Raw genomic sequence first — 20581 nt, 5'->3', positions numbered from 1 at the left:
AACAGGTGATTGGCTAAACAAACTGTGTCACATTTACACTTTTGGATAGTACTTGGCAATAAAACAGATAGATAGATAGATAGATACACATATATGTATTTATATATGTATATATGTGTATATATATATTCATTCCAAGGAAATTATGCTGAATGAAAAAATAAACTCCACCGGCCATATAATATATTATTCCCTTTATATTAAATTCTTGAAGTAATAAAATTATAGAGTCAGAGCAGATTAGTGGTTGTCAGGGGTTAGGAGATAGGGGACAGAGGAGATTAAAAAGATTGTGTGTGGCTATAAAAGGTTACCATTTTTACTATTTTCTACAGAGAAAATATTTTATAATTTATGTATCAAATAATTCAATGGACTTAAAAATTACAACCCACTTTTGTGTTGGAGCTATTTATGCAGTGATTTCTTTGGTAATACATAAAATGTTGTATACTAGTCATATATAAAATGCTTTTACTTCCTTGGCTTATATGCAAAGGATTAAAATCAGCATTCTACAGTGATGCAGCCACATCAATGTTTATAGCAGTTCAATTCACAATAGCCAAGCTATGGAACCAACCTAAATGCCCTTCAACAGATGAATGAATAGAGAAAATGTAATATTTATATGTAATAGAATATTACTTGGCCACAAAGAAGAATGAAATTATGGCATTTGCTGGTAAATGGATGGAACTGAAGACTAGCGTGCTAAGTGAAATAAGCCAAAAACCAAAGGCAAATGTTATCTCTGATATGTGGATGCTAACGCATAACAAGGGAAGATAAGGAGGTTAAGTATAGAAGTTCATTGGATTAGACAAAGGGGTATGAAAGGAAGGTGGGGGATGGGAATATGAAAGACAGTAGAACAAATCAGACATAACTTTCCTATGCACATATATGAATATGCGAACAGTGTAACTACACATCATGTTCAACCACAAGAATGGAATCTTAATTAGAATAAGTTATACTCCATATATGTATGATATATCAAAATATTATACATACATGTATATCTAAAAACAACAAAATGCTTTTACTGTAAAATGATTTGGTGTACAACATACTGCTTTATACCATAATAAACATATCAGTACTTAAAGAAAAAGTGGCCCAAGAGAGGCTTGTGATGATGGAACAGCTTGACTCTGTGATGATGGAGCAAAAGAGAAGGAAGGAGACCAGGGTACCACAATACCTTTCAAGGGCATTTCCTCAACAATCTAAAATCTCTCACTAGGCCCTACTTCTAAAGGTTCCACAACCTCCCAATATGTACAATGGGAGAAAATCTGAATAAACTTTGTGGATTGTTCCAAAATCAACTTCCTGGTTTTGTTATTGTACTATAGTTAGATATCTGAGTTATTATTGGGGAGGACAGGTGAAGGGTGCATGGGACCTCCTGGCAAACTTCCTTTGCCATGATCTGTCAATCTATAATAATTTCAAGATTTAAAAAAATCAAATCATGGAGGTTAGAGTTGTGGCTCAGTGGCAGAGCCCTTGCCTCAGACATATGAGGCGCTGAGTTCTATCCTCAGCACCATATAAAAAAATGAATAAACAAAGATATTGTGTCCATGTGTAGCTAAAAAATATTTAATGAGTTAGGAGATGGGGCTGGGGCTCAGTGGAAGTGCACTTATCTGGCGTTAAGTCGATTTTCGACACCACATATAAATGAATAAATCAAAAATAAAGGATCATCAGCAAATAAGGAAAAAAAAGAAAATCATGAGTCAGTTGGGGGCGGTGGCGCAGATCTGTAATCCCAGTGTAATCACGAGTTCATATCCAGCCTTACTCAGTGAGACTCAAAATACAAAATAGGGCCGGGAATGCCCTGAGTTCAGTCCCCAGTACCAAAAAGAAAATCATGAGGGATTTTTGTTTGTTGCCATCGTTTTGTTTGTTTTTAAGTTTTAATGACCCTAGATTCCAAGTCTGACTTCTCTCTTAAGTAGTAAATGCTCACCGTTGGGGAAATGGCTAGATGCAAAGAAACCTATTGTGGCAGGGGCTGTGGTCACTTCAATTCCGTGTGATTTTATAGATTCAATTCCTAATCCACATAGTGGCACTCAATGTCAGGCCAAGATGGTCCCAATGAGTGGAAGGTCAAGTTATTCAAACCTGAAATACCATTTCCCTATATCCTGTATCAGTGCCGCTGACAAAATATATAAAAATGTATGAATTTTTGAAAAAATGGAAGTGAATGTGTAGGTTTTTCTCCTCCCTTTTAAATTTGTAAAACCACACATGTCCATGGTCTTTTTAAAAAGTGAGAAAGTAGTAGACTTCCTCTGTGGTCAGGTCCACTCCTCAAAGAGGAAACCACAGAAGCGAATTGAGTGCTTTCCCGAAAAACAAACAAAAAAAACCCACCATCAGATCCTGCCAGATCGAATGTGGTTGTACAGAATATAAACGCATCACAGCTCGGTGTTTGCCTAAAGACCCTGGGGATTCTAACTATATTGAAGAATGACACAAAAAGATGCACCAGAGAGGTGGGTAGCGTGGCCGAGCGGTCTAAGGCGCTGGATTAAGGCTCCAGTCTCTTCGGGGGCGTGGGTTCGAATCCCACCGCTGCCATCCCTTGTGTCTTTTTTGATCTATAATTTACCATCAACTCTGCAAACGCGATTACCGGGCGAAAACCGCTGGATAAAATAGAGGACACAAAGCGGCACACTCAACAGGAACCCGAAGGTTGAGGGGAGAGAACACTGTAGCGAAGACAGTTTCGACAAGTTCAAAGAAATTCCTCAAATTTCTCCCAAGATGATAAATTTCAGAGAGCAATTATTTAAAAGGTGAATGTAAGAAAGTTGTTTCCGCCCGGTTTCGAACCGGGGACCTTTCGCGTGTTAGGCGAACGTGATAACCACTACACTACGGAAACCCGTGGGGGTAGCTTGCTCTGGAACATTAAATGACTGTTAACAAACAACCACCTAGTTTCAAAGATTACCAAATTCTATTTAAAGCGAGAAATTCACAATCCACAGAGACTGAGGCAGCCTCATGCGGCTCTGGCTCAATCCCTTTAACAGCGACTATAGATTCACTCTTCCCTCCAAGACTATTCTCAATTTGGAGGCACATTCCCTGGCACTGTCCAGGGTTAAAATTACCAATGTTAAAGACAATATTTAAGTGTGAAAAGAAACGGGCTCGTCCGGGATTTGAACCCGGGACCTCTCGCACCCAAAGCGAGAATCATACCCCTAGACCAACGAGCCACCCGCTGTCCGAAGCGCTCTCAATACAAGGTCTTATTCTATAGAGCTGGTTTCAACGTCAAAAAAGTGATTTCTATTTATAGAGGTTTGGAACTATTTTCATTGTTGAAAATGTCTCCGACCCAATCAATATTTGTTCAACTTCCATCTGCGGCTAACTCAGCCACAAGGTAATTCAGCACAGCGTGAAAGCTCTGTATTCTTGAGCCCCTGTGACAAGCCATGGATTCTGAATGAGCTCCTCTCTGTTCAGACCCCTCGAGCAGCTAGCAGAGGCATCCGTTCTAGAGGCTGGGCGCACCACCACCACCACCACCCCTAAGGGAGCTTAATTAAGGCGTAAATCTTGAGGATCAGGGGATGGGCACAGAGGCAAGGAGAACCCGAAGGCTCCAGGAAAGGACGAAGAGTTCGGAGGGGATCCCAGACGAACTGTATGGTGAGCCGCGAAAGACAAAGTGAAGCTGGAGTACTTACTACTCCAGTTTAGCTTGTGGCTGAGTTTAGGCTGGGGTGCCCGGTAAAGGGGAGGATCGGCTGTTTATTGGTTTTTGAAAATATAAGACACAATACGTAAGTATTTACAAAATGTTCAGAAAATGTAGGGAAGTGTAAGGAAGAAACAACCGACGATCCGGAATCCCACTTTCACTGGAGTAACTAGCCAACTGCAGTTAGTAAGCCTCGGAGAACCGGAGAACCGGTTTCAAGGAGCGCGCGAGCGCGCGCGCACACACACACACACACACACACACACACACACACACACACACCACGCAGGGCCAACGGCTGGACTCCCAGCCCTGAACAAGCTCTCAACTCCCCTGAGATTGCTGCAAGCTGCCTCCTGCACGGAGATCCAACCTGTGCGGGCACTGTCCTCTACCCTTGCTTTGGACCTGATCTCACCCCAAATAACTTAATTGCGCTGGATTAGTTAGTAGTAAAAGACAGTAAATCAGATTCCCTGCCGTTAAATTCGCTATAATCCACCCAGAGTTGGGCCACAGGTTTATTTTTGTGTCACCTGCAGAGAAATCTCCTACACTAACGGCTGTTATAAAACAATGTAGGTCGCGTTTGCAGTCAACAGATTTTCGACAGAAGCACATATTGTAGAAAGGACAGTGTCTTCAATAATAGATAATGGGAAAACTAAATATCCACATGCAGAAAAACAAAATTTGATTCCTATCTCACCAGTTATTAAAACTCAAAAAGATTAAAAGCATAAATTTAAGACCGGAAACTATGAAACTACTAGGAGAAAACATAGGGGAAATGGTTTTGTAACATTAATCTGGACAAGGATTTTTTTTTTTTTTTAGGATTTTTTTTTAAATAGGACCTCAGAAGAATAAGGAACTAAAACAAAACTTAATTAGTGTAATTACATCAAACCAAAAGTCTACTGCACTGCAAAGAAAACAATATCAAAACCGACACACAACACACAAAATGGGAGAAAATATTTGCAAACTATGCATCTGACAAGGGGTTAGTATCCTGAATATATATAAAGAACTCAAACATCTCAAAAGCAATAATAATAGTAATAATTCAATTATCTTCTCCAAAGAAGATAAATAAATGGCCAAAGGTATATGATAAAATGCTCAACATAGCTGATCATCAAGGATATGCAAATCAAAACCACAATGAGATCTCTCACTCTGGTTAGAATGGGCAGCATCAAACAGATACATAATATTAAATGCAGGTGAGGTTGTGGAGAAAGGGGAACTCACACAATGTTGGTAGGAATGTAAATTAGCACAGCCATTATGGAAAAAAGAATAGAGATTCCTCAAAAAAATAAAATATAATTATCATAGAATCCAGCAATCACACTATTGGTCATATATTCAAAGGAAATAAAATCAACACATCAAAGAGATACCTGCACATCTATATTTATTGTAATACCAATCCTATTAGTGAAGATTTGGAATTAACGCCCTCAATGCCAAAATATCCAAGGAACGAATGTATAAAGAAATTGTGAAACTAAAGAAGAAAGAAAACAAATAAAAATAAAGAAAACGTGAGTGCTGGGAACATGGTTCAGTGGTAGAGAACTTGTAGGATGCCCTGGATTCAACCCAAAGCAATGAGAGGGAGAACAGTGGCATATTCAGAGTGGGATACTATTTAGCCATTAAGAAAAGAATGAAATCCTGTCATTTTTGACAACATGAATGGACCCAGAGGACAGTGTTAAATGAAATAAGACAGAGAATGACTAATACTTTATGATCTACACATGTTTGGAATATAAAAAGTTCTACTCTGATATAACAGAGTAGAATAGTGGTTACCAGAGACAGGAGAAGGAAAGGTAGAGAAGTTGGCCCGTGGGTTCAAAGTTACAAGTAGATAAGAAGATTAAGTGCCAGTGTTCAACAGCACAGTAGGGTGAATAGCATATAGACAATAGCATATAGACATTCCAAAATAGCTAGTAGAGAGGTTCTTGAACACTTCACCACAAAGAAATGATAAATGTAGGAGGTGATGGATATGCTAATTATCCTGCTTTAATCATTAAATAATGTACACATATTTTGAATAATCACACTGTACCCCATAAATATATAAAATTACTATTTGTGGCTCAGTGGGAGAGCATTCACCTAGTAAGGGTGAGGCACTGGATTCTATCCTCAGCACCACATAAAGATAAACAAAGCTATTGTGTCCATGTACAACTACAGCGTTTTTTTAAAAAAAAGAAAAACAGTATGGGAGACTGGTGGTGTTTACCTTGCTCTTAAGTAAAAAATGCTAATTCTGTTCCCATTCATTTTCTATTCCCACTGTCGTTAATAGTGGATGCTCCACTCGTACCTCACCTCTCCCACACAGGGCTCTCTGCATGTGGATTCCCTTTGGGTTCTGTCCTTGGCCTTCAACTCTTCCCAAGTGAACTGACCCACCTACAAGTGATGTTCCACACTAGCTACCCCTTCCTCCTTCCAAGTTTCTGCCCATACGTCCTCAATGCCAAAAGGACAGGGGTGTGAGCCTGTGTACCCCGCCTGGACTAGGTCCGACTGAAACAGATGACTTGGTGTATTCAGTCGCCCTTGGTTGGACAGTGGGTCACGACCAGACTCTTGAGTACCTCTGAAATGAAGGCCTGAGATTCATTCACCAGTTAGTTCAACAACCTGCCAACACACGCCTCCCTCGATATTTACTTTTATTTCAGAGGATGGCTTTATTTAAGCTCCCGAATAGCTCTCTCCATTGGCCCCTGCAATCCAGCTTCTCCAATAAGGCGACCTTTCTGCGGTACGAGTCCTTCGGGTAAAAGAGTCCAAGGCCCGCGGGCGGGCTCCTGGCCTGTCCCGAGCGTGTTAGTATGAGTCTTGACCCCAAATCTTGGCTCTTTGAATAGGAGCTGGCTTGGCTGCAGGAGGAAAGAGTGTGCTTCCTGTCAATAGGTCTCCGAAACCTGCTCCCTTCTCCACGCACCTGGCTCTTTCCCTTCCCGCTACTCCAATCGCTACCCAGACGTCTGCTAATAGTTTTCTGCGCTCTGGAGCTCTGAGCCGGGATTCTGTTTTCTAACCCTGAGCCGCAGCCACTGGTGGCGTCTCGCTCTTCTGGTTGGAGAGAGGATGCCTGCGATCTGGGAGTAGGAGTGGCAGGACCTGACGTCGCCAGCGCAGTTGGGTTTCCCGAGACACATTTTAGGCTCATTTGGTACTCTTCATTTCCTTCAATAACATAAATCAATAAAATTCAAAAGGTCAGCATTCTTCAGATGTATAAAATTTTTTTGGTTTAAAAAAAAGCTGGACGCAAATAAGACAAAGTGATTGTCTTTGGATTCGGGTGTCAGGAATGTGAACTGTTTGTTTGCATTTTTCTTTATATACAGTGATTTCACAGAGAAGCAAATGTCTACAACACGAAAGCAGAAAGGACTGAGAGAGGGAGGACACATCGCCGCCTGGAGCAAGCAGAGCAGCAGATTTAACGTCCAGTGCGCGTGGAGGAAGACAAATGCTTGGTAGGGAAGAGGAGCCAAATAGGGAAGGGGGAGTCGTCTCCACTCCGGAAATCGAGAGGAGGTCCGACCTAGCAAAGACGAAAGGATGAGAGACGAGGGCAAGCCCCTGGACGGAGTAGGGCGACAGAAGGATATGGAAAGACCTACAATGAACTCGTCGAGAGCTCTCTCACACACAAGCTAGGGGGTGTCCGCGGGATAGAAGTGCGGGAACAGAAGAACCTACTATAGTGGAGTCCGCAGTGGATCTGACTTTTCAAGAAAAAGGTGACAATAAGGAGGGCTGCTGGATTGAGGGTACTGAGCGGCAAAGAGGAAGTGATTGTTGCCTCACAGCGAAGGCGAAAATATAAGTTTCACATAAGGAAGGTAAAACTGTCTTTTAAGGCCCCAGCGAGATTTGAACTCGCGACCCCTGGTTTACAAGACCAGTGCTCTAACCCCTGAGCTATGGAGCCAGCCACGGTGCTAGCTTCTGCGCACGAGCAATTGACACCATCATCACCGCCGCTGCGCAGTCGCAATAGCAGATCACTGTATTAAGAAATGAAACAATAAAACAGGACCAATGATATTTGGCTCAGTAGTAGCAGCCTTCCTACTTCGGCGTCAGTAAGTGTCTGGAAAGCCAGACGGCCACAGTTCCTGAGACAGCCCTGGGAAGAGAGGACCAACTATGCGCGCTGGCGGGGGCGGTTTCTCCAATGGGCGGAGCTGTGAAGAGCTGGGGCCTATGGCAGAGCGAGCGCAAGCAAGAGTGAAGGAGGGTGTCTGTGGCTTGTTGTAAGATGACAGTGGTCCAGCAGTCAAAGTTACAAGTAGGAAAAGTGTGCATAGGCCGGTTCTGCAGAGAATCTAGGTCAGAACTGTTAAGGTGGCCCACCTGGAGTGGGCTGGATAGTGAGGAGCAGAGGAAGATTAGGCTGAGAGTGAATAGTGAGGGAATCAGAAAGTCTTGGTGTTACAAGGTGCCAAGATAAAGACAGGGCCAAGGCCTGGAGTCCCTAACCCCTGCCTCACTTTGAGAAGAATTAGGAAAAGACAACTCTTGGGGCATCCTTTGACTCTGAAGAACAGGAGGTCTAGTCTAGGAAAGGACAAAGTAGTGACTATAGGTTATAGAGCTCGTTCTGGTGGCTCAGGCTCCACTAGCTTCCTGCAAAACCTGGTGACTTGGGTCACTGGTGGTCAGACCAGAAGTAGGTCCCTGGATACCCTTCTGAATGTTGCCCCTATTAGGATCTGGTGGCAGAGTCTTGGTGGATCTGAAACTATCCAGATAGGCTAAGATGCTTGTTAGGTCAATTTTTGGTCTCAGAGACCCAGAGATCTTATGATGCACAAAGGATAGAAATAGGAAATGCACACATACTCTCATACTGAAGCCAGAATTAGGCAGTCAGTATAGATAGGTAAATCGAGTCAGGTTGGATCAAGGAGGACAATTTTGAGGGAGTCCCGGGAAATTGGAGACTGTCCCCTGAGGGATTGAAATATTAATTCCTTCAGAGCCCTTCCTCCACCCGTCAAGAACCTACCCCTGCTCCAACCTGTTGCTAAGGTAAGCTGTCCCAGGAATTGACCCTCCCTACAGGGAGCTATAAAGTTGTCAATTAATGTGTCCTGGGCTGTACCATACTGCCCTTCTCCCTTCAGCCCACCTGTTTCCCACCTTTTGGCTATCCCAAGAGCATTCCTGGGTCTAGTCACAGATACAGGAAGGAGAGAGAAAGGGGAAGAGGACAGAAGAGCAAAGGAAGCCTATGACATATAAAAAAGGGCAGAACACCTCACTTCTGGGGATACCAGGATACCAGTTATGGCCCCCTTCTCCCTCCTAGGAGAAGTCTATGTTACCCCTTTTAAATAAACCCTGCTTTATAAGCTTGCCTCCATATGTTTCTCCAATGTTCAAACTTCAACATGTGGGAGAGCAGAACTCCTCATCGATAACAGGGGGTATAAATACCAGAATTATATCATCCAAGCTACCAAGCTGCCCTGGTGTTCAAGAAAAAACATTTCTTCCCCTCCAAATGTGATTGTTACAGTAACTGTAAATATTTCTTCCAATATATAGATATCAGTAGTTATTCTGCAAACACACATTCTGGTAGACAAAACAGTCACAGTTACAAACACAAAAACTGAAAATATATATGCAAACAGCTATTCTCAGAGTCCTCAGACCTGGCCTCACATGTACACGTGGTACTTCCATCAAATATTCCACCTTCTGTAGCCTGCAATGTGTTGTGATTCTCAGAACAGTTGTTAAAAGATACAAAGGGAACTGTAATAATCAGAAAGCCACATAAGTGGGGTGTAGTGGCACACATCTGTAATCTCAACAACTCAGGAAGCTGAAGCAGGAGGATCACAAGTGTGAGACCAGCCTTGGCAACAAGACCCTATCTCAAAAGAAAAAATAAAAAGGTCTGGGAATGTAGCTCTGTGGTAGAGCACTCTGGATTCAATTCAAGGTAATGCAAAAGGAGAGAAAAAAGAAAGAGCCATATGAGCCCAGATAACATTAGGGCTTAAGGACATCAGGTGACTTAATTAGAAATTGAACATTAGAAATGGGTTTTCCTTGTGGAAGTCAAAGGCATTCAAATACATAAAATAGCTACTATGTTCTAGAGCTATTCTCCATATATTGGATTCGCCCTCTGGGTTCTGCTATAGGCTAAACTCTTAAATGGTCTTGTCCCCAAGATGCAGAATTCTGATTATCTAGTTCTGTCAACTGGGTCTGCCTCTAGGACAGTGTCTTGCCTGCCTCCACAGCAACCACCAACAACAAATCATAAGTTATGACCAAATTGATCTAAGTCTGTAACACCTAAAGGCTATGTACCTGCTCATAAATGCCCTCTTCGAAATATAAATGTTCTTCACCTCAAATCTGAGGTACAACAAATGCATATACTGACACTCCTCTATACTTAAGCTAACTCATTCTAACAGAAACCCTTGCTCATACTTGTCCTCCCATAATTAGACCAGGGAACTCAAGAAAGAGTCAAGCCACCCCTAGAGATGAGCTCACAATCTATATTTCCGTGTCCCTATTCCCCTTCCCATAGGAGCACTAAGCAGGGAACACCCAACAAACACCCTTCCAGAAGCCCAGCCATTCAAAAACTGGGAACATCCAGCCAACAGGATAACAAGGCTGGTCTTCTGAACACTCTCCCAGGGCACAGACTGAGCAGGCTATGGTACCAGAATGATCTGCTGTTGCATATATTTGGCAAGTTCCAGAAAGTGTGGTCACGATAATGTTGGTGCTACATGTGTATTTCTATGCTGGTGCTAGTTGCATCTTAAAATTCTTAGTGTCAACTTGTGTTTCAAAATTCCAGAATCCTTGCTCTCCTTATCCAAAGGAGACTGTATGGAGTACAGTGAACATGAGTACAGTGGACATGAGTACTTGAGTACATTGGAAAATGGGAGGTTAGGTATCTGTGAGAATACAGCCACTGTGATCAAGGATGCACATATCACTCTGCATTATCAGGTTAAGGGGAGTTGGAGAGTAGCATTGCGTGTAGGCTGTTGTCCTGGCTTTTTCCTTCATACATGGGTTAATTGTCTTGTTCCAGTTCATGTACGGGAGTATAATACTCCTCGCTGAGTAGACAATCCCGTCAGGTCAGGGGGATTCATAGGACTCATGACCTCTAAAAGCAGAGCTGCTACTATAATAATGAACATGGCTGACCCAGGGCCAAACCTGTCCACTTTGTTTATGACAAATAATTGCTGAAAGTATATGGTGATACACTCCTCTTTGTACTTTTGAATATGTTTTTAATTTTCCATAATAAAAAGTTAAAGAGTTTGAATCGTTCCACGGAACCAGAGGCCCTTCTAGATCAGAGCAGTAAGCCCCATGTGATATGAAGCATCCCTGTCAAGAGTAAGGCTTTTGTCCTCACTGGCATTCCCATTTCACAGTTCAGGCCCAAACCATATACCCATCAACCAAGAGGGAACAAGTCCCTAGGCATTTCTTCCCTTCCTGGTTTACTACAGAACCTTTTTCTCAATCACTCTTCATGCCCCCCAGTGTTGTGCTCTGCCACAGCCTCTCTTGGGCTAACTAGAGCGGGAGGGTGGAGGGCAAGCCCCAGACTGAGCAAGAGAGGAGGCAGGGCAATGCTCCTCAAGGCCAGATTCGCAAGAAGGTACCAGTTGAACAGACAGAGAACAGAGGAAACACACGCTCCTGGAAGTTGACGCGGAAAGTGTAGAGGTGGCGCATGTCCTCCACAGCATAGAAGGACACAGCCCCCACCTCCAAGTCCAGGGCTACTCGCACACGCGAGAGGTGTCCACAGCTGAGGGGCGTCCGCTCGGGGCTCGTAACAGCCCAATACTGTCCACCGTTGAGCTGCAACGCCCAGACGCCCTCCTCAGGGGTGAAGGGCGTGAGGCCCTTTCGACGCACGCTCTCGCGGGCCACACCGAAGGCCCAGCCGTCGGTGGAGCCTACTTCCACCTCCCAGTGATGCCTCCCGGAGGAGAAACCGCAGGATGCCAGAACACGGGTGTTGGTATCAAAACGGTTGGGGTGGCTGGGCAGGTCCTGAGCCCGCGGTCCAAGGCGCACACTCTTAAGATCCAGAGAGAGGATGAGGCGAGGATTGGCAGTGTCCGGGTCCAAGGTGAGCTCCACTGAAGGGCGGAGACAAGGAAGAGTATCCTGCATACTGGTTCCTTTAGTACAGCCCTTCTACAAACCCGTCTCCTCTTCCTTGAGCAATCTTTCCAGCATACAGTGCCAATGTCCAATCAATCCTTCACTCTTTTCCCTCCCAGGTATTTTACTTTTTTTTTTTCATTCAATAAGTAATTATTGAAATCAAATAAATGCAATTTATTTGACAGATTTGGATCCCAATTAACTTAAAAGTCAATTGGGGAAATTAGAATATTAGATATTAGAAAGAATCATTAATTTTTAAGTGTAGTGATGTTGTGAAGGTCTGGTATGCACAACAGAAGAAGGTATAACAGATGCAGTTAAGGGTCAGAAGAGGACCTTTGCATTTGTTAGGGATAAAAGCCAATCTCTTTTCAGCCTATCTTTACTGTTTATGGAAATGATTTGTTACCTGTGATTTGCTTTAAAATTATCCAGGGGGAAGCAGTGGAGAGTTTATGAAAAATAATTGTTGAAAGTGTATGATGGATCCATAACATTTGATACACTCCTCTCTGTACTTTTGAATATGTTTTTAATTTTCCATAATAAAAAGTCAAAATATGTTCCCTTGTTGTAAGCATGATTATATTCCAGGCACTGTTTAGGTCCTTGGCATACCACAGACTATAGGATATCTGAGCATCCCTGCCCTCCTGGAGCTTTCTTTCTGCAACAGTGAGGAAATAAATGATAAATGGGAAAGCCATTAAGGTCCATGGATATAAGGAATCAACTGTGTGCAAAGACCAGAGAGATAAGCAAATGGGTTCTTTATATGACCAAATAATCTGTACTGTCACAACAGCAATCCATACCTTTTTCTTCTTTCTCCAGTTCTTCCCGAAGATCCTCTGAGAAAAAGAGACAAAACAGAGCATGTATGAACAACCTGGGAAATTGACAAGGATACCTTCTTTTCAAACATTTATTCCCATCTGATTCACTCATTACCCAGATACTCTGGAGGCCAAGAACTGATATGCAGGCACAGCAAGCTTGGGAGACTGGGACAGGATAGGTTTCAGACTTCTAAGCATTTTAGCTCCACCTCTTCTCAACTCTCCCCTCTTTTGCCCAGAACTGATCTGAGTTGAGTTCTCTCTCCTCAACCCTTTTTTCACCTTCAATACACCTCCAGGCTGTATGTTCCATAAGAAGCCACATGCCACTATTTAGGGGAAATCCTAAATAGATTTGCCACCATTGTCTTCCCACACTAATCTGGTCTTGACACAACCCAGCTCCATTTTTTCACATAAATTCCGAAAAGGCAGAGCTTAGTAGCCCTAAAGTATCAGAAACACACTACTGCACCCATGTTGCATGGCCAAGCCCTACCTTTGAACTTCTTCAGCAGTCCTTTCAAGACAAAGGTCTTGAGGGAAACTTTCCAGACTTTGTTCTTCATCTCAGAAGAGACTGTTGTTGGCTTGGGGCCAGGCACATTGCTGCACCTATAGGACAGGAACCTTGAAGGCCCAAGAACATCATCCCACTCCTAATGGGCTATGACAATTAAGATGGTGCTATATAGTTTGGATAAGTGTTCCCTAAAGGCCCACACATTGAAGGCTTGATTGCCAGCCAGTGGCACTTTTGGAAGGTGGTGGAACCTTTAGGAGGTGGAACAAATAGAAGAAAGTTAGGTTATTGGGGACATGTCTTTGAAGGGGATATTGGGACCCCTGCCTCTCCCTCCTCTTTTTCACATGCACAAGGCCCTGGGTTCAATCCCCATCAACACACACACACACACACACAAAAAAAAAAAAAAAAAAAGGACCCCAGGTAAGGCAAGGAAGTGGGGGCTGGGGATCAGGATGTGAGAGATGAAGCAGGGGGTGGAGGATAAAGAGAGGGTTCAGTGGAAATGAATTTAGAAAAACTCAAGAAACTGTTAGATTCACTCACTTGCTTAGTGTGTTTTTGAATTCCTGGAAGGAAAAATGGAAGAAAACCAAATCAGCATCAGGTAACCTCCACTCACTTCTAAGAAAATAAAACTTGTCCCTTACTCTGCCTCCAAGGAAATAAACAATAAGCAGGTATACCATGCCTTGAATACCAGGTGGCAACTAGTTATGGATGGCTGTTGGGTGTCTCCTCAACTTGATGGACCTTACCACATCTCTTCAAAGGTTTTCTCTGTTATAAAATCACAAATGGAGTCATCTCATGAGACCCAGTGTTTGCTTCTGCCCTGAAACCACCTTAGATGAGTCAGCCCTTTATGCAATAGCAGGTCACTCAGACCAATATCTTTTACCTGACTGTTCTTGACCCATTTGTAATTTGTGAAGTTTATCTAATAGATTACACCTATTTTCTAAGAAAAAATAAATAAATAAAAGAAAGAAAATAGAATAAAACCATCAAGGTTTATTATAGGCAGTAAAGATAAATATAACTTTCTAAGACTTTTGTTTCAATATGTGAATACTGGAACACAATGTAAGCTATATTATTGTAGCTCAGAGTCAAGAAATTTTTAAGGGGCTGGGGATGCACTTGCCTAACATGCATGAGTCACTAGGTTTGATCCCCAGCACTGAAAAAGAATTTTTGGTTTGTGTATTTAAATCACAACCCTTTAGATTTCTAACTCCAGAAGAATCAGGGCATCAGGGCACCTTGTTTCAGTCCCTTTTGGCTCCAGAATATGTGATTCTACTAAACTAATAGGATCTAACTGTTCTCTACCCTCAGTTCCAGACTCACCTGGAGGAAGTCAAGGTCAGGCTTTTGAGCTGTCTCCTGGATTTGGCTGCTGAGCTTGGAGAGTTGAGCAATCTCACCCCCTAGCTGGGCCAGGTTCTCATTCTGCTTCTGTGTTACTTCCCTGGACAGTTCTTCTAGGCGGCTCAGGAGCCGGCCCTCTTGTTCCACCAGGAAGGCCCGAAGTGCCTGGAACTCTGCTCCTACCTTCTCTCTCTCAGCAGCCATCTGCTTCTGTCCCAGAAGGAGGAGTTGGTGAGTGGGACAGGGATCGGGAGACAGGATAGGTCACAGTGGTCAGAAAGACTTGGGCATTGAGCACTGAGACATAAGCTTGGGACAGGAGCCTCTGAGTCATTACACAGGGCAAGGTTCCATCTTCCTCACTGCTTTGGGGATCAGAAGCAAACTCACAAACACAGGTTGTACACATCCTCTAGTTTAAATATCCCAACTCTCTGCAAGCTGCAGCCTCAACATATGCTCTTTCCTTACCCTGCCACAGAATTGCCCAGATGTCTCTTGTGAACCTGGGCTTTATCCCTAAAGTAGGGCAACTTCAAACTCCTGCTCCAGAACGACCTCAAGCTACAGCTTTTTCATTTGAGAAGATTAAAATGCTTGTTGGGGCCACCATAAGTATTAAGTTGAGGTTGTGTTTCCTTCCTCATTTATGTTATCACTCTCAAACATTTCAAACATTCACTCTTCATTTTACTTCTTTTTAAAAAAACACCTTTTTTTTTTTTCTTTTGGTTCCTGGGATTGAAGCCAGGGTGCTTAATCAATGAGCCACATTCCCAGACCTTTTTAACATTTTATTTAGAGACAGGGTCTCACTAAGTTGCTGAGGCTATCTTTAATCCTCCTGCCTCAGCCTCCTCAGCCTCTCCAGCCTCCCAAGGAAATAACACAAGTTAAAGTGTTTACCAAAATACTCTTGGTTTTGAATGTGTCTACCAAAATTTCTTGTGTTGGAAACAGTCTCCAAATTCATATGCTGTGGTATTTGGAAGAAGGACCTTTGGAGGTAATTAGGATTAGATTAATTTATAAGGGTAGGATCTCCCTTATAATGACATTAGTGACTTTAAAAAAGAGGAAGAGAGAAATGAGATAGCACTCTTGTTCTGTCTCATTATGTGGTACCATCTTTCATGTTGCCATGCAGCAAGAGGGCTCTTACTAGATGCAAAGTGAATTCTAATACCATGCTCTTGGACTTCCCAGCCTCCAGAATTGGGAGTTAAATAACCCTCTATTTTTTATAAATTATCTAGTCTATAGTATTGTGTTATAATATCAGAAAACAGGCTAAGAACTGCACATCAGGATTTCCCAACCTTGGCAATATTAACATTTGGGGCTAGATTTGGGATTATTTTTTGATGTTAGGATTGTACTGTACATTCTGTGGTTGTTTTTATTTTTCCCCCAATGCTGGGAATGGAACCTAGGGCCTTGGGCCTGTTAGGCAGACACTCTACTCACTGAGTTACACCCCCAGCCCATGTCCTATGTATTATAGGATGTTTAATGGCACCTCTGACCTCTACCTCTAAATTCTGCTGTAACCCATCTCCAAGTACTGACAAGTATGTGTGTGTGTGTATGTGTATGTATGTATGTATATGTGTGTATGTATATATGTATGTATATGTGTGTGTGTGTATATATATATATATATAAAATTCCAGATTATCAAATGTCCCTGGGATAAGGGAATTCTCAAAGTATTCATTCTCAGGGCTGGGGTGTAGTTCAGTGATACTTGTCTAGCATGTAGAAGGCCCTTTGTTTCATCCCCAGAATTGGAAAAAAAAAATTCTCATTATCCTTTTAATCATGCAGCAATAGTTGTACACTATTTCTTTATTCCATTAATCACATGTTTTATAATGATAATGAATGTGTAAATCAGAAGTGAAGGTAGTTGGATTGTTGGGAGAAGACAGAAGTGGAAAGTGTACTAAGTAATATCATGGGCAGCTGGGTGTGAGACTGAAAAAATGCCTACACTGTGGGGATGCTCTCTGGATCATGGGTGTAAAACAGTGCTGAAGATCTACATGCTCACTCCTTTTTTTTTTTTTTTTTCTTTTTTTCAGCAGAATAGTGTGGGATGAAGATCTGGAAAGGTGAGTTCTTCCTTACAGAGGGAAGTGAATGATCAGTTGTGAAGGTCTGGTATGCACAACAGAAGAAGGTATAACACATGCAGTTAAAGATCAGGAGAGGACCTTAGGCTAAATGAATTTGAGGGTCTTCTTCCATCTCTCCTGACCTTAAGGATAAAAAGACCCTCTCCTTCCAAATTTCCAGCACCATAATTTACAGGCCCTGGTAGATCCTTTAATTATTTCAATACCTACTTATTGAGCTTGAATTTTCAAGGTGAAAATGATAGTCAGTGACTCACTTTAACCAAAATGAACCCCACTCCACTTTCCTGTTCTACTCTATGAAAAATAAAATTTCATCCTAATTGGGAGATGGAGAGGTGCTGAGCACCCTGAGTTGCACAATACAATACCCAAGTCCCCAAACCTCCTGTCTTATGTCAGTGTCCAGAACAGTTCTGATAATCCCAGAGCCCCTTCTCTCTTAGGCTCCATTTCATAATAATAATAATAATAATTCTGAAAATGGAAAAACGTTTCACTCTTTTTGTGGCAAAACATGACTTGAACTAATATGTGACAGTTGAACTAACATTCTTCATATGAATCTTTATATGTTTCTCTGAAGAAATATTAATGTGTTCAATTACCCTCCCACAGGCCCTCATTGGCATATCATGTAAATTAGAGTGACTGTACATCCTAATTCACTGGGGAAGTTCCAGTTCAGGCTGGCTCTTCTATGACAATTTTGTAGCACTCCGTTTCACTTTCAAAAGCTCTGGTTTGTAAAGTAAATTATACAGTCAACCTATGTAATATGCAACCTATTATCTTTCTGAAATTCATAAGCATACACTCCAACACCACACATGCACCCTGAGTCCTGGTGGTAGTCAGCCCTGTATTATCCCACAATGGGGCTCACCAGGAGCTCTTTGCTCTCCTTCTCTTCTGTAGACCGGAACACCTCATAGTCCTCCAGTTCCTTCTTCAAGGCCCTCAGTCTGGAATACAAGAGCTCCTGCGGGTGAAACCAGAGACCCCACATGTGCTTTCCTGAAGCCATCCAGGAGAAAGGTAAGTCTCAGCTCAAGGAGGAGGAGGTTGGGTAGAAGTCATTTCTGGAAGTCGGGGTGAATATAGCCTGTGCAGGGTACACCTAAGGGTTCAGAGCTACTGCAGTGTGACTTCAAATGCATTAGAGTTTCAATTCCCCAAGAGAAACTGCTGCACAGTCTAGGCCAAAACACGAGACCCCCAGCCCAACACATACCCAACCCCTCTTGTGTCCCCTACCCCACGTGGGAAGGTTGGAGATGGATAGGGTAGCAAAGACTGGAATCCCGGAGGACCCCGCACACGCCCCTGATAATGCCGCCTCAGAAAGAAAGCAGTCAAGGCGGAGGCACCCAGAATTCACCCCCACAGCTCAGCCTAGACGTCTCTAGGCACTCCACTTAGCCCAGAAACCTCACACTCCACTCTGATCTCCTGGGAAGGTCGTCACACTAAATCCCCTATGAAGTGAAGAATTTGAGTAGAGCCACGCTCAAGGAAAGGGATGAGAATGGAGATGTGTGTGACAGAGACCTTCTGGCCGAAATGAAGAGCTACCATAAAGCCGACTTGGCTAGGCTGGGGGCAGACAGGGAAAAGAATCGCCAAATATCTGGGAGCATTACGTAGGCTACCCAGTATCTGCTCTGAGGAAACACGGTGTACTGGAGAGAGGGAGGTGGCACCGAGGGTGGTGAGGAACAACACGGAGAGAACCAAGCTCAGCCCAAGAAACAGTGCTGAGCAACGTGGGATAGGAGAAAAAAGACAGGGGCTCTTCTGGGCCTCCATCTTGCCTGTCTGTACCGCTTGGGCGGGAGAGCTGGACCAAAGTTGAAGGTCCTGAGGACCCTCAGGGGTGGGACCCGAGCTCACCTTGGCCTCCTGAACCGCCTCGTCTAGTGGCAACACAGCGTGAGCGCGGTGCTCGCGGGCGCGGTCACACACCACACAAATGGCGCGCCCATCGTCTTGGCAGTAGAGCTTCAGCGGTTCTCCGTGCTGTGTACACCGGACAAGCGTCGCTGAGGCCGCAGCTTCCGGGGTCCCACATTTCCCTGTGGCAGCCGCTGGCAGGCTGAAGCGCCGAAGCAGCGTAGCCACAGCAGCCAGCTGCCGGTTGGGACGCAACTGGCTAGGGCGTGCGGGCTCTCGGCACTGAGGGCAGGGCAGAGGACCCGGCAGCGTGCGGGTCGCCGCTGCGGTGCCAGTGTTGGGGCGCTCCCAGCAGCGCGCGATGCAAGCGCGGCAGAAACTGTGGCCACACTCGACGGACACTGGCTCCCGAAAGAGCTCTAGGCAGATGGAGCACGTTGCCTCGCCCTGCAGCTCTGCAGCCAGTGCCAGAGCCTCGGCCCCTGCGCCCGGGCCAGTCCGGGGCCCTACGGCGGCCATGGGCGCCCTTTGTGCACCTGAGTCGGGCGACCCTGTCGGAGGCCTCTGTACCAGGCTCAGAGCTCAGCAGCCCAGGCTGGCCTCCGAATGCCCACTGGGAGAGGAAGGGAGGGGCTCATACCAAGCAGGCGGAGACGTGTACCCGGCTGGGAGCCGCTGGGAGAGGAGGGTGTACGAGGGTGGCTGGCAGGAAACCACAGAATGCATATGCTCGGCCGCGCCACACACCCACTGCTCTAGTTTCCAGCAATCCCCACCTTCGCCAGAGGCTTCCCTCTCTGTCGCTTTTCCCCTCGGATTCCAGGCTGCCCAATCTGACCTAATCAGCATCTGGAAACAGGCCGGGACAGGTGAGCGCACTTGCCCAGCTAGGCGTCATCCCAGTTGCCAACCCAGGCCGACTCTGCATGGTCGGGGCAAAGTCCTGGCGCCGGGAGCCACGGTATCAGGTTCTCTGAGAGCTAGTTCATCCCGACCCTGTGCTGAGCTAAACTTAGGGTCTAGAACCTGGCCCTGTCCCCTTCTGCCAAACATAACCTTGTATCCGTTTCTGTAACTACATTTCCTATAACTGTGGTATCCCATTTCTTTATTTCATTTTTTTGAACAAGTAATTAATTTAATCATTTTCTCACTTTATTCACTGTTATCCTTTCCCGCCCTCCCCCAGCCCCCATCTTCTTTGTTGCTCCGGAGGCCTCCTCGAACCCTCCAGAGCAGCCAGTATTATCTGCTTCCATACCTTCTTTCCTTATTCCCTCTGGAAACCACTAGGATCAAGTGTTCACCCCTACTCTCCTCAGAAATCAGTCTTGTAGATGTCATTAGCGACCTGTGCAATTCTAACCCAAAGGCCAAGACCTAACCTCAGGATGCTCTCTCCTTGCTGACACCTTTTTCTCGCTGCCTTTCAGGGTACTAAATTTCCCGAAATTTCTTCCCTTCTTTGGTTTTCCCTACTTTCATTTTAGCCTCCTTGTAGTTTTCTGCTCCTCTCTCTGCGCATGTTCTGGTCTTGGGCCTCTGTTTACACTCATTCCCTTATGATCTCTTCTTGACTTGAAGATTGAGATCTTCCTGTTTGACTTGAAAGACCTTTCTGGAGGTAATGACTTCACAGTATACATCCCAGCCCTCTTCTGCTCAAAATCCTCCAATGGCTACCAACTCTCTTGGTAAAAGTTGAGGTCCTTAGGAAACTTCAACTTCTAGAAGAAAAGGCAGGGTCAACATTTCAGCATACAAGCACAGGCAATGATTTTCTTAATAGAACACCTAAAGCTCAGGAAATAATGCC

General features: G+C 44.2%; 1 protein-coding gene and 4 non-coding genes across 11 annotated transcripts; 1 reads left to right on the top strand and 4 right to left on the bottom strand.

Moving 5' to 3' along the window:
* Positions 1 to 2528: 2528 nt before the first annotated feature.
* Trnal-aag (transfer RNA leucine (anticodon AAG)) lies at positions 2529 to 2610 on the top strand. The gene has a single exon. It is a non-coding gene; the product is annotated as a tRNA-Leu (tRNA).
* A 237-nt stretch (positions 2611 to 2847) lies between these two features.
* Positions 2848 to 2920, bottom strand: Trnav-aac (transfer RNA valine (anticodon AAC)). The gene has a single exon. It is a non-coding gene; the product is annotated as a tRNA-Val (tRNA).
* A 268-nt stretch (positions 2921 to 3188) lies between these two features.
* On the bottom strand, positions 3189 to 3260 carry Trnap-ugg (transfer RNA proline (anticodon UGG)). The gene has a single exon. It is a non-coding gene; the product is annotated as a tRNA-Pro (tRNA).
* Positions 3261 to 7663: 4403 nt separating this feature from the next.
* Trnat-ugu (transfer RNA threonine (anticodon UGU)) lies at positions 7664 to 7736 on the bottom strand. The gene has a single exon. It is a non-coding gene; the product is annotated as a tRNA-Thr (tRNA).
* A 1672-nt stretch (positions 7737 to 9408) lies between these two features.
* On the bottom strand, positions 9409 to 19607 carry Trim7 (tripartite motif containing 7). 7 transcript variants are annotated; one of them, XM_026380668.2, is made up of 8 exons: positions 19542 to 19607; positions 18766 to 18891; positions 17759 to 17854; positions 14714 to 14944; positions 13907 to 13929; positions 13334 to 13449; positions 12811 to 12846; positions 9410 to 11964 (listed from the first exon to the last, which is right to left on the bottom strand). In XM_026380668.2, the coding sequence occupies exons 4-8, from the start codon at positions 14936 to 14938 to the stop codon at positions 11453 to 11455; spliced, it is 912 nt and encodes a 303-aa protein (XP_026236453.1). In that variant the 5' UTR covers positions 14939 to 14944; positions 17759 to 17854; positions 18766 to 18891; positions 19542 to 19607; the 3' UTR covers positions 9410 to 11452. The 7 variants fall into 7 exon arrangements, with proteins under 7 accessions (XP_077657638.1, XP_026236453.1, XP_026236450.2 ...); XM_026380665.2 differs by lacking the exon at positions 19542 to 19607 and adding an exon at positions 19406 to 19533; XM_077801518.1 differs by lacking the exon at positions 18766 to 18891 and having other exon boundaries at positions 19542 to 19602.
* Positions 19608 to 20581: the final 974 nt, after the last annotated feature.

Source organism: Urocitellus parryii, chromosome 1 (assembly GCF_045843805.1).
Source record: "Urocitellus parryii isolate mUroPar1 chromosome 1, mUroPar1.hap1, whole genome shotgun sequence".
In the NCBI taxonomy this organism is placed as follows: Eukaryota; Metazoa; Chordata; class Mammalia; order Rodentia; family Sciuridae; genus Urocitellus; species Urocitellus parryii.
Note: the sequence above shows the minus strand (reverse complement) of the source record. Positions and strands in the feature narration are given on the sequence as shown.

Excerpts from the sequence above, each read along its gene's own strand:
- Trim7 (XM_026380664.2), bottom strand. The coding sequence starts at position 19,284 with ATGGCCGCCGTAGGGCCCCGGACTGGCCCGGGCGCAGGGGCCGAGGCT. Across the intron at positions 13,930-14,713 it reads CTGACCTTGACTTCCTCCAG|GAATTCAAAAACACACTAAG; the intron begins GTGAGTCTGGAA and ends TTTTCCTTCCAG. Across the intron at positions 11,965-12,810 it reads ACTGGAGAAAGAAGAAAAAG|TGGAGCTCACCTTGGACCCG; the intron begins GTATGGATTGCT and ends TCCGCCCTTCAG.